The sequence below is a fragment of the Aythya fuligula genome, chromosome 5 (genome assembly GCF_009819795.1).
Source record: "Aythya fuligula isolate bAytFul2 chromosome 5, bAytFul2.pri, whole genome shotgun sequence".
NCBI classification, from domain to species: domain Eukaryota; kingdom Metazoa; phylum Chordata; class Aves; order Anseriformes; family Anatidae; genus Aythya; species Aythya fuligula.
In genome coordinates this window covers 3,218,415-3,229,947 of record NC_045563.1, presented here as the reverse complement: position 1 = coordinate 3,229,947, position 11,533 = coordinate 3,218,415, and the positions used below count along the sequence as shown (strand labels likewise).

Below are 11,533 nucleotides of genomic sequence, written 5' to 3'. Positions count from 1 at the left end.
TTTTTGTCCTAAACGGTCACTGGAGGCAGATGTTAAACAAGCACCAGTTAATACGCCTGGTTGAGGGGAAATGGAGCTTTCATTAAAAGGATCTGTTGCTCGCATGCTTGCACCGCGAGGTTATACATCCTGGGCTCTGCTTTTTCTCTCGCTTGCCGCTCTTATTAAGAGCGGGTATCGTCATAAATACCGCCTTAAAATAATTACGGGCAGCCTCCCACGGCACAGCTGGGCGCGATCGATTCTCCAGAGCAGAGCCACGGCGGGGAAATCGCAAGCCCTGAGCCGAGGAGGGGCCGGGGAGCTGCCCCCATCCTCCTCCCCGGGGCACCCCGAGGCACCGCGGGGACAGCGCAGGGGGCTGTGGCCGGCCCCGGGGCCAACCCCATCAGCTCTCCGGGCATCGTGTGCGGGATGAGGAGATGGGGCAGGGCTCCAAACCGCTTTTATCCGAGGGGGGAGGCACGAGGCTCTCCCCCCCGGTGTGCTCCTGCCCAAAACGCAGCCCTGGCACCCCGCACCAAACCCCGCAGCCGTGCGCTCCCCAAGCTCTCCGCCGAGCGCTGCAAAATCCGCAGGTCCCCGGAGGGATCCCCCCCCCCCGGCCCCGCTTCCTCCGGCGGGCGGCACGCATCCCCGGAGCCCAAAACGGGGCAGCAACTCCACTCGCCCACCCCGTGCCACCGCCCAGGGCGCCGTCTCCCCGCGCCGCTCGGGGCCGAAGGCTCGCTCCTCATCTTCACCGGCTCCCGCGGCCCCCGCCGCGCTCAGGGGAAGACGAGCTGCGGGGCGTCCGTCCTGCGCCAACCCAGGGGGCAAAAACGAGCGTCCCCCTCCGGCCCCGGTCCTTTGAGGGTGGTGGCCCTGCGGGAGCCCAGGCGGCGGCAGAGCCTGCGGACGAACATGCGGAAGACGGAGGTGCGGAAGATGATGAAGACCCAGGGGTCGACGATGGAGTTGACGGAGAGGAAGCGCAGGGCGCTGAGGTCGGCGTTCTCGTTGAAGTCGGCCGCGAACGCCCCCATGTACGCACGGATCTGTCCGAAACAGGAGGCTTCAGCAAGGCCGTGGGGGGGCTGAGAGGTTTTGGGGTGGGGGTAAAGAGGGTTCCCACCCAACCCACAGAGGGATCCCTAGCTCTGGGGTGGGTTTTGGGGAAGGATTTTGGGGAGGATTTTGGGGAGGATTTTTCCCGGGTCAAGAGATCCGGTGAGGTTCCAAGGGACCCAGCGCCTCTGAGCATGGGGGGGAGATTTGGGGGGGTTACTGAAGGGTCTGACACCCCTGGGAGTGGGCAGGGAGAGGGTTCAAGGGGTTAAAGCAATGAAACGACCCCCCCCCTGCACCTCTGGGATGAGGTGGTGGTGATGGGGGGGGGTGAAAAGGGGACTAAAGCACTGACCCCACTGCCCGTGGAGGGGGTGGGGGGTAATTAAAGGGATTAAGGCAATGAGCCGAGGTCAGTGCCACCTCCGGGGTGGGGGGGTGGTGTTGGGGGGGTTAATTAAGGGAATTAAAGCAATGACCCGAGCCCCCTGACCCCTCTGGGATGGGGGGGGTAGTTATGGGGGGGTTAATTAAAGGGATTAAGGCAATGACCTGAGACCCCTGACATCTCCAGGATGGGGGGATGGTGATGGGGGGGGTTAATTAAAAAGCTTAAAGCAACGACCCGACCCCCCCGACACCTCCAGGACGGGGTGGTGGCGATGGGGGCGTCCTTCCAGGGCGGGTACAGCGATCCCCAGACCCATGGGATGGGGTGGGGGATATCGAGGGGGGGGCAAAGCAACACCCTAACCCCCCCCGACACCCTCTGGCACAGCGTGGTGGCGATGGGGGGGGGTCCGTGGGGGTTCAAGGCAACCCGTGGGACAAAGGGGGGTGCTGGGGGGGGGTTAAACACAATAACCCACACCCCCCCCGGACTGATGGTTATGGGGGGGATGTCCTAAGGGGGGGGTAAAGCAATAAGGGGTAGGGTGGTGGGAGGGGGGTGCTTGGAGAGGACCGGAGCGAGGTGTTCGGGGGGGGCACAAAGGGGTGGATTTCAGTGCTGGGGGGGGGCAACGAGGGGCCTGGGAGGAGGGTGACGGTGGTGGTGGTGGGGGGGGGGGGGTCTCTTTGTACTCACGATGAGCGGCAGCGAGCAGACGGTGAAGAGCACGGTCATGAGCCCCAGCAGGACGAGGTGGTCGAGCTCCTCCATGCGGGGGGGGCCGGCGGCGGCGGCGGCGGCGGCAGCGGCCGGGGGGGTGGCAGCGGCCCCCCGGGGGGGCTGCCTGCGGGCCATGCCGTAGAGGTGCCGCATGCTGCTCACGTTGCAAGCCCCGATGGCCAGCACCAGCACCCCCATCAGGCTGGCGTACAGCACGGGGAAACCGAGCTGGCCGGCCCCCCCGCCGGCCATACGGATGAAACACCAGGTGCCGGGGCAGTACTGCATGGGGACCCCAAAACCCAGCAGCGGGAGCGCGCAGAAGAGCGCGCACAGCCCCGCCGCCGCCGGGGCCAGCGCTGCGCCCAGCCGTCGGGTGAGGTGGCGGCGGTAGAAATAAGGGTGGCCCAGCGACAGCCAGCACTCCAGGGCCATGGCGAGCAGCAGGAGGGTGGGGGCCAGCCCGAAGAAAGCCATGAGGAAGGCGAAGAGCTGGCACAGAGCCCCCGGCTCGCCCTCGGCTCGCCCGCCGGGCGAGCCCAGCTCGCTCAGGCTGCGGTTGTAAGCGTAAGCGGCCAGCACCATGGGGCTGAGCAGGCACTTGCCCAGCAGATCGGTGACCGCCAGCCCGCTCACCAGCACGTAGAAAGCCGACACCCTCGGGGGGCGACCGCCGGGCGAGCGGGAGCGCCGGCGGTGCTGGCCCAGCAGCAGCAGGGCGAGCACGTTGCCCAAAAGGCCAGCCCCGAACAGCACCGAGCTGGGCACCGCCGACTGCCCGCTCTCGATGAAACGGCTTCCCCGGCACCGGTAGCCTTCGCTCGCCATCGGGCTGCCGCCCTCGACCTTCCTCCTCCTCCTCCTCTTCCTCCTCTTCTTCTTCTTCTTCTTCTTCCTCGCCGCCGCCGACTGGCCCGGCCCCGGCGCGGGGTGGGAGGCACGGGGGAGGCGGCGCGGAGAGGCTCGGGGCGGCCCCCGGGGCGGCTCCTGCCCGCCCCGGGGTTAGGGATTTGGGGGGGGCACGGAGGGGAAGCGGGGGGTGTAGGGGAAAGTTGGGGTGGGATGGGGGGGAGGTCCGCTGGGGGGGTGGGAAGGGGGCGGGGGTGGGCTGCTGGGGGGGGTAAGGGGGGTGGGTGAGGGGGGGGGGAGTTAGTTTCTGGGGGGGTTGGGGGGTGGGAAGGGGTCGGGGGTGAGGTCCTGGGGGGGCTAAAGGGGTGGGGGGTGAGGTTCTGGGGGTGCAGGTAGGGGGTGATTAGCTCTTGAGGGGCTAGGGGGGTGGGAAGGGGGCGCGGATGGGCTTCTGGGGGGGTTGGAGGTGAGGGTAAGTGCATGGGGGAGCTTCTGGGGGGGGGGCTGAAGGTAAGGGTAGGGGTCGGGGATGGGCTCCTGGGGGGGCTGGAGGTGAGGGTAAGTTGTGGGGAGAGCTTCTGGGGGGGTTGAGGGGGTGGGAAGGGGCTGGGGATGAGCTCCTGGGGGGGCTCGTGTGTGGGTAGGGGCTGGGGATGAGCTCCTGGGGGGATTAGGGATGTGGGTAGGGGTCGGGGATGAGCCCCTAGGGGGGGGTCCCAGGGCTGGGAACGGGCTGAGCCCCCAGGGGATCAGGGGTCCAGCCCTTGGGGTGATGAGGGCTGTGCCCCCAGTGCAGGGGTAGGTGATGGGGTTGGCACCAAGTCCTTGGAGGGGACTACGGGGTAGAGGGCTGGTGTAAAACAGGCCAGGAACGGGCAGAATTCCCCACGAGGCCGTTCCCTGCAGGGCTCTGCCTGCCCCCCATCACTCCTACCTGCCCCCCATCACCACTCCTACAGCACCCCACTGCTCCTACAGCACCCCACAAGCCCTCCATGGGGTGGTGCCACTGCCGAGCCCCCCGTGCAGGGTCCCAGCCCCCCTGTACCCGCGGCAGAGCCCTGTCCACAGCAGGGGCGAGCTTTGGGTGAAGCCCCCAGCGCCTCTTCCAGGAAGAGCAGCGGCCCCCTCCAGCTGCCTCGCGCATACCGCAGCTCGCAGGATACATGTGATGATGAATAAGCACGAAACCACGGCTGTCTGCTCTCGGGCCCCTTTTTTTTTGCTACTCTAGCCGAGCGTAGGAGAAGCACAGGAAAGTATCAAGATGACAGGAGGGGTGGGAAAGGCGCTCGGTGCCCGGCACAGGCACCCGCGCTGGCGCGTTTTGGCGGTGGGTTGGATTTTTCGGGTCTCCTCCAGCCCCCTCCGGCAGGGAGGGCGCCGAGGGAGAAATTTCAGGGAGATAATGAAGGTAAGCCTGGCCGCCGCTCGGCGTTTTTGCACGTGTGGGTGTTGAAGTGCTGCCCTCGTTAGGGCTCCACGCAAACACGGCGAGCGTTTCTGCCCCGGGCTGGGGGGGGGGGACCCGGGGAGAAGAAATTCAGCCTGCCTGGAAATTCGTCCTCCTGGTGGGCACGTCGAGGTGAAACACGCTGCCTTCTTCGGTGCCCCGATGGGCAGCTCCTTTTGGATGAAGAACATCGCTGTGGGACCAAATGTGGAGCCTGGTGGTGCTGCGGGGCACGGCACCGACGTTTTGGTGGAGCCCTCCGCGGTGCCGCAGCCCGGGGAGCGCAGCCCATGCGTCGCTTTTCGTGGCCGTCCTGCTGGCCCTGCTCCTCGGCCTCGCTCCGGGCAGATTTGTGCTGTTTTTGTCCTGAAATCCCACCCGGGGAGCTGCAGCCAGCCATGCAGGAGCTTCTCAAGGTGAGCCCCGTGGGCTTCGTGCGCTGGGAACCCGGCACCCCGGGGACGCCCTCGGAAGGGGACGTCACCACCGCGGGGCGCACGCTGCTGGGGTGGAAAAGAGGCCAAAGTGTCACCGCTGGGGAGTTCCTCGCCAGGCTGGGCAACACCAAAAGGCCAAATTCAGCAGAAATTTGTCGCCCGGGGAGAGGAGGAGGAACCTCGACAATAGTCAGCCCTTTTTTGGAGCGGGTGCCGTCCCCGGGTGCACCGGCACCGAAGAGCTGGCTGGGAACCCTGAAGGACGCGGGGATGCTGGTTCCTGTCCCAAAAACACCCAAAGTGGCAGGGTGATGGGGACCGAGATGGCTTTTGGGGAAAACCTCCAGGTCCAGCCGTGCCCCCAGGGCGCAGGAGGTGGCCACCCCGGGCAGAGGTGGCTGAGGGTGGCCGCGTTTCTTCCCATCCTTGCTCCAAGCAGGTCTGGCACCGAGCGTGGCCGAGCACAGGCGCCGCCTTCCAGCCTGCTGCGGGGTCAGGGCGGCTGTCCGGTCAGGAACACGACCACAAAGTCATCTCCCTCCTTTCCCTGCCCCAGGGGAGAAAGCGGCGTGGGCAGCCAGATGCTCCCGCTCCCCGTTCGGCTCTCCTCTTGGCGTGGGTTGTGTAAACTGCAGCTATTCGGGGGAAAATGATTTTGAGAAAGGCTCGTCACCGCCGATGACGAATCTCCCCTCTTCGTCACGGTTCCGACGTGACCCTCTTCTCGCCGCTCGCATTCCTGGCGGAGAAAGGAAAGAAAGGAAAAGCAAAAAAAAAAAAAAAAAAAAAGGATCAAAACAACCCAAAGCGGAAGAAAAAGCAGCACGCCGCAAAACCCCAGAAGACAAATGAGGAGCTGGAAAAACTTGAAGCATCTGGGAGGAATTTCAGGTTTTGTTTCCAAAACTCTCGCTGACCCCGCGCGGCTTTTCCCCGCTGCCCGGGGGGGTGCTGAGCGGGGTGCCTGCCCCGCGGGGTGGCTGCCAAACCCCGTTTTTTCCGCGAAGGAAGCCCGGGGGAGCCCCCATCGGCGATTTCTCGCCCTCTTCCAGCCCGGCACTGGCTTTGGAAGCGTTTTTATCAGTGTCCCCATCACCTAATTTAGAGCCCGTTAGACGGGGAGGGTTTTGGCAGGCGGCGAGGGACGCGGCTGGCCGGGAGCGGCCGCGTTGGCAGCGCTCGCTGGATGCTCCCATCCCGAGCAAACGAGGCTGGGAGGGTCCTACAGGGAAAAGACATCCCCCTGCCAGCCAGGAGCATGGAATTGGGGTGGCGATGCCCCAAAATTTCCCTCCCGGGGATCTTGCTGCGGTGATGCGCTGAGAGTCCTGGAGACCCTGTTTCCAACTGGCTGGTGAAGGCACCTCGAGCAGCCCAGCCCCGGGCAGTTCCCGTGTCCCTATTTCTAGGAGAGCAGAGATGACCCCATAAGGGGGTTTTTGGGACCCTAAGTGTTCCCAGAAGTGGCTTTGGGGTGCGGGGAACACAGCCCTGCTCGGAGCCAGGCGGAGAAGTGCCGCTGATTGCTTCCAGCTGTTGCTGCTTGGAAATGAGCCCCAGCAGGGTGATTTGGGGCTGCGGGGGGTTGGGGTCGGGGTGCGGCCCTGCCCCGCTCTGGGTGGGAAGTGTGGGGGCAGGAGGAGCTGGGGGGAGTGCAATCGACCCCGTTGCACAAGCCCAAAAAGGCTGCGGGAAGGGCAGGGAGAGGGGCGCCTGGTGTGGGGTGGTGGGGATGGTGTGGGGAGGGCTGGGGGGGAAAGGGGATGGGGATAGGGGATGGGGATGGGGATAGGGGATAGGGGTTGGGGATAGGGGTTGGGAAAGGGGGCAGAAATAGGGTTTGGGGTATCAGTAGGGGTTGGGGATAGGGGTTTGGGGACAGGGGATGGGGATGGGGATTGGGGTTGGGGATAGGGATAGGGATAGGGGTTGGGAAAGGGGGCAGAAATAGGGGGTGGGGATATCAGTAGGGGTTGGGGATGGGGTTGTGGACAGGGGACAGTAATAGGGGTCAGGAATAGCAATGGGGTCGGGGATAGGGGTCAGGGTCAGAGGATAGCAATAGGGTTTGGGAATAGGGGTCGGGAACAGGGGACAGTAATAGGGGTCAGGGACAGGGGTTGGGGACAGCAGTAGGGGTTGGGGATAGGGGTTTGGGGAGAGGGGACAGTAATAGGGGTCAGGGATAGCAATGGGGTTGGGGATAGGAGACAGTAATAAGGGCTGGGGAGAGGGGATGGGGACAGGAGATAGCAATAGGGTTTGGGGATAAGGATAGGGGACAGCAATAGGGTTTGGGGATAGGGGTCAAGGACAGCAATAGGGTTTGGGGATAGGGGTTGGGGACAGCAGTAGGGGATGGGATTAGGGACAGGGAACAGTAATAGGGGTCAGGGATAAGGGATGGGGACAGGGAGAGGGGTTGGGGACAGGGGTTGGGAACAGCAGTAAGGGTTGGGGATAGGGGTTTGGGGAGAGGGGACAGTAAGAGGGGTCAGGGATAGCAATGGGGTTGGGGATAGGGGACAGCAATAAGGGCTGGGGAGAGGGGATGGGGACAGGGAGAGGGGTTGGGGACAGGGAGAGGGGTTGGGGACAGCAGCAGGGGTCGGATATGGGAATAGGGGTCAGGGAGCGGGGTCGGGGATAGGGCTGAGCCTGGTGGGGGCAGAGTGCGCGTGTCCGTGTGTGCGCGTGTCCGCGTGTCCGCGTGTCCGTGTGTGCGCGTTCCCGAGCCTGTCCCGTGCCGGGGCGAGGCTGAGCCGGGGCCGGGCGGGCACCGGGGGGCAGCAGCGAGCCCCGAGCGGCTCCGGCACCGCCCGGCCGGCACCGGGCCCCGCCTCGTGTGTCTTTTTTTTTTTTCTTGATTTTTTTTTTTATTTTTTTCTTATTTTTTCTTTTTTTTTTTTTTTTCCTTTTTCTTTTTTATTTTTTTATTTTTTTATTTTTTAAATTTTCTTCTCTTCTCTTCTCTTCTCTTCTCTTCTCTTCTCTTCTCTTCTCTTCTCTTCTCTTCTCTCCCTTTTTCTTTTTTCATTTTTTCCTTTTTTTCTTCCCCCCCCTTTTTTTTCTTTTTTCCTTTTCCTTTTCCTTTTTTCCCTTTCTCATCTTTTCTCTTTTTCCTTTTCCCTTCATTTTTCCCCTTTGCCTTTTTTCCTTTTTTTTATTTTTCTTCCCCCTTTTGGTTTTCTTTTCTTTTTTTTTTCTTCTTCTTTTTTTTTCCTTCTTTTTCCTTTTTTCTTTTTTTTTATACTTTTTCAGTTTTTCCTTTTTTTCCCTTTTTTTTTCTTTTTTTCTTTTTCCTTTTTATTCTTTCCTTCCCTTTTTCTTCCTCTTCCTTTTTTCTTTTTTCCTCTTTTCCTTTTTTCCCTTTTCTCTTTCCTTTTTCCTTTTTCTTTTTCCTTTTTTTTTTCTTTTTTCTTTTTTTTTTCTTCCCTTCCCTTTTTCTACATCTCTTCTTCATCTCCATCTTTTCTTTGTCCTTTTCCTCATCATCCTCTTTCCCTTTCCCTTATTTTACTCTTTATTTCATTTCATCTCATTTCATTTTCCTACACAGGCCATCGCTGCCCTGCACATGCCCTGGGCTCATGCACAGGATGGTGACCCCCCCTCTCTCTCCAGCAGCGCAGGACATCGCCACCTTGCTCCTCTCACATCCACTTTGGGGACAGCTTTGTGTCCCCAAAGCCAGGACTTCCTTCACCACCTCTCACCTGTCCACACAAGCCCTGCCAGCACTTCAGCCTGCCATAAATTTACCCCTTTTCTTTCCTTTTTCCCCTAAAATCTGGGCTGTTTCCCACCAGACCCAAAGCGCCGAGCTCAGCCCGGCAGCCAGGAAAGGGTTTTTATTTTGCTTGGAGCCCGCCCCGGCTGCTGCAGGGGGGTGAGGATGCGTCTCCCCAGGAGGTACATCCACCACTGATCTTTTCTGCAGCTGCAGCTCCTCCGGCACGCCGCGGTTTGGGTTACAAGAGCAAAAATCCCTCCGTTTATTGCCTAAGCCTCGTGGTTTCCCCCCTTTCGGTGGCCCCAGGCACACCCCAGCTGCTGCAGGGAAAGGATCCCCATCCCCGGGGCTGGGGGTACCCAAAATCTCCCCAAAATCCCAAGCGCAGCACGGCACCGTGCCACCACGGGGACGTGTCCCGGTGGGCTGGGAATGGGTTGGGAGGAGCGGGCGGCTCCCCAAATGTGCTGCCCATGTGTTCCCTCATTTCATGGTGAATTTTCGGATAGCCCGAGCGCTCTTGTCCCCTGCCAGCCCCCAAATCCCTCTGAGGGCGAAACGCTCCGGGGTCCTCAGCGGCCTTCAATTTAGAGGAGAAATCCTAAAAGCTGTGCCTCTGGCCCACCGCTGCGTGATGGGGGGCGTCGGGGGACATCAGGGGACATCAGGGGACAGTCCCTCCTGTTCCCAGCTCCACGGCACAGCCGGAGCCAGGAAAATGTGGCTAAAAACATCTTCGCTCGCAGAGGCTGTCAGGGAGAGACAAAGGCAGGAAGCTGCTGGGCTGCACGAAATGAGGCTTAATTGCGGGGCTTAGTCACCCGGAGCATCTGGGGGTCAGCGCCGGAGTGCCGAGGAGGTGACAAAAAGGGTTGGAGAGGGGTTTTGGGGGAGCTCTTTTTGGGAACGGAGCAGGGGTGGCCCCATTTGTGATGGTGCTGCCTGGAGAGCCCCTGGGTCCCCGCTGTGAGGCTGCTGGCAAAAGGAAGGTCCTCGGGACACGTAACTCACACAGCAGAGTGGATTCTGCAGGGGACTCTCGATTTAGGGTGTAAGCACCCCGCAGCGGTGCCCCAAAGCTGCATCAGCACGGCCTGGAGCCTGTCTGGGGCCAGATCCTGCAGGATGGGGAAAAAAAGAACGAGTTTGCAAGGCAAATGAAGGAGCCCTGGAAATGCAGGGCACGGCCACACCGACCACACCAACTTTTATCCTTTTCCTTACCCCGCTCCATCCCCATGCTCCCACCCCAGCCAACACCGACCTCGAACCCACCCGGGCTGCCCTGCCCGGCAGCCTGAGCCCCTCTACCGGGGATTTGGCTGGAGATAGGACCAAAGGAGGATGTGGGGGATCCCTGGGGATCCCAGGGATCGGCACCAGGCGCGGGGGGCTCGGCACGCTCATCCGGCAGCTGCCGGAGCGAAGGCAGCCCTGCAGCGGCGCTGGGAGAGAGGAAGGAAGGAAGGAAGGAGAGCCCCAGAGATTAAAATAAAATCAAACCTTTATTTTTATTTTATTTTTTTTACCTTTACGCCTTAAAATACTTTGTAAAACCCGGAGTGATGGCTGGGTTGGGGCCATGGGTGCCTCGGGGATTTTTTCGGCGTCTGCGCCCCCCCTGGTCCCCGGGGTGCCGGGTGCCTGCCCGAGCAGCGCCTGGGTTGCTTCTCCTCTCCACTCCTTCCTGCACTCCTGCTCCAGCTGAGTAGCCCAGGGTTGAAAAAACCTCCTTATTTTTTCCTGTAAAAACCTTATTTCCCCATAGCTGGGGCTCTAAACCCTTCGCCAGCCACCCCAGGAGAGGCGCGTCTCCTGCTCACCTCCACGTGGCCACGGTCCTTGGAGGGCTGCAGGGTTTTCTGATCCCATTGCCCCGCTCATCCCAGCCCAGACCACAGTGCCAGGCCTTCCTCAGCCCTTCCCCTCCTCTTCCTCACCCCCCAGCCCAGCCGAGGGGCAGCCCTGGCTTTTTAGGGAGAGGGATTTGGGGTGTACGTGGTCGCTGGTGGGACCCAGCCCCTTCCTGCAGAGCACCCTGCACCTCCCGCAGCCCCACCACATCTGTTTCTGTACAAAACAGCACCGAGAGCAGGCCTGGCTGTTCCTTTTGTTTATGCCCAGGCTGAGGGAAGAGCCAAACCCCAGCCAGAGGCTCTGCTCGGCCACGTGGAAGCGATTACAGGGATCGGTCCCCCTGAGCACCTCCCTCCCCGGCACATGGCGTGGGTGAGAGCAGCCCATCCCCATCCTCGTCCCCTTCCCCATCCTTGTCCTCAATCCATCCCATCCCCATTTCCATTTCCATTTCCATCCCCATTTCCATTTCCAACCCCATTTCCATCCCCATTTCCATCCCCATTTCCATTTCCAACCCCATTTCCAACCCCATTTCCATCCCCATTTCCATTTCCATCCCCATTTCCATTTCCATCCCCATTCCCATTTCCATTTCCATTCCCATTTCCATTTCCAACCCCATTTCCAACCCCATTTCCATCCCCATTTCCATTTCCATCCCCATTCCCATTTCCATTTCCATTCCCATTTCCATTTCCATCCCCATTTCCATCCCCATCCCCATTTCCATCCCCATTTCCATCCCCATTTCCATTTCCATCCCCATTTCCATCCCCATTTCCATTTCCATTTCCATTCCCATTTCCATTTCCATTCCCATTTCCATTTCCATCCCCATTTCCATTTCCATCCCCATTTCCATCCCCATTTCCATTTCCATTTCCATCCCCATTTCCATTTCCATTTCCATTTCCATCTCCATCTCCATCTCCATCTCCATCTCCATCTCCATCTCCATCTCATCTCCAACCCATCCTATCCCTATCCCATCCCATCCCTATCCCCTTCCCCATCCCTATTCCCATCCCAATCCCCTTCCCCAC

The 11,533-nt window shown here is 60.8% G+C and overlaps 1 protein-coding gene across 1 annotated transcript; it reads right to left on the bottom strand.

Moving 5' to 3' along the window:
* Positions 1–738: 738 nt before the first annotated feature.
* On the bottom strand, positions 739–2,986 carry PTGDR (prostaglandin D2 receptor). Its single transcript, XM_032189263.1, has 2 exons — positions 2,135–2,986; positions 739–1,037 (listed from the first exon to the last, which is right to left on the bottom strand). Exons 1-2 carry the CDS (start codon positions 2,984–2,986, stop codon positions 768–770), a joined length of 1,122 nt encoding a protein of 373 aa, XP_032045154.1. The 3' UTR covers positions 739–767.
* Positions 2,987–11,533: the final 8,547 nt, after the last annotated feature.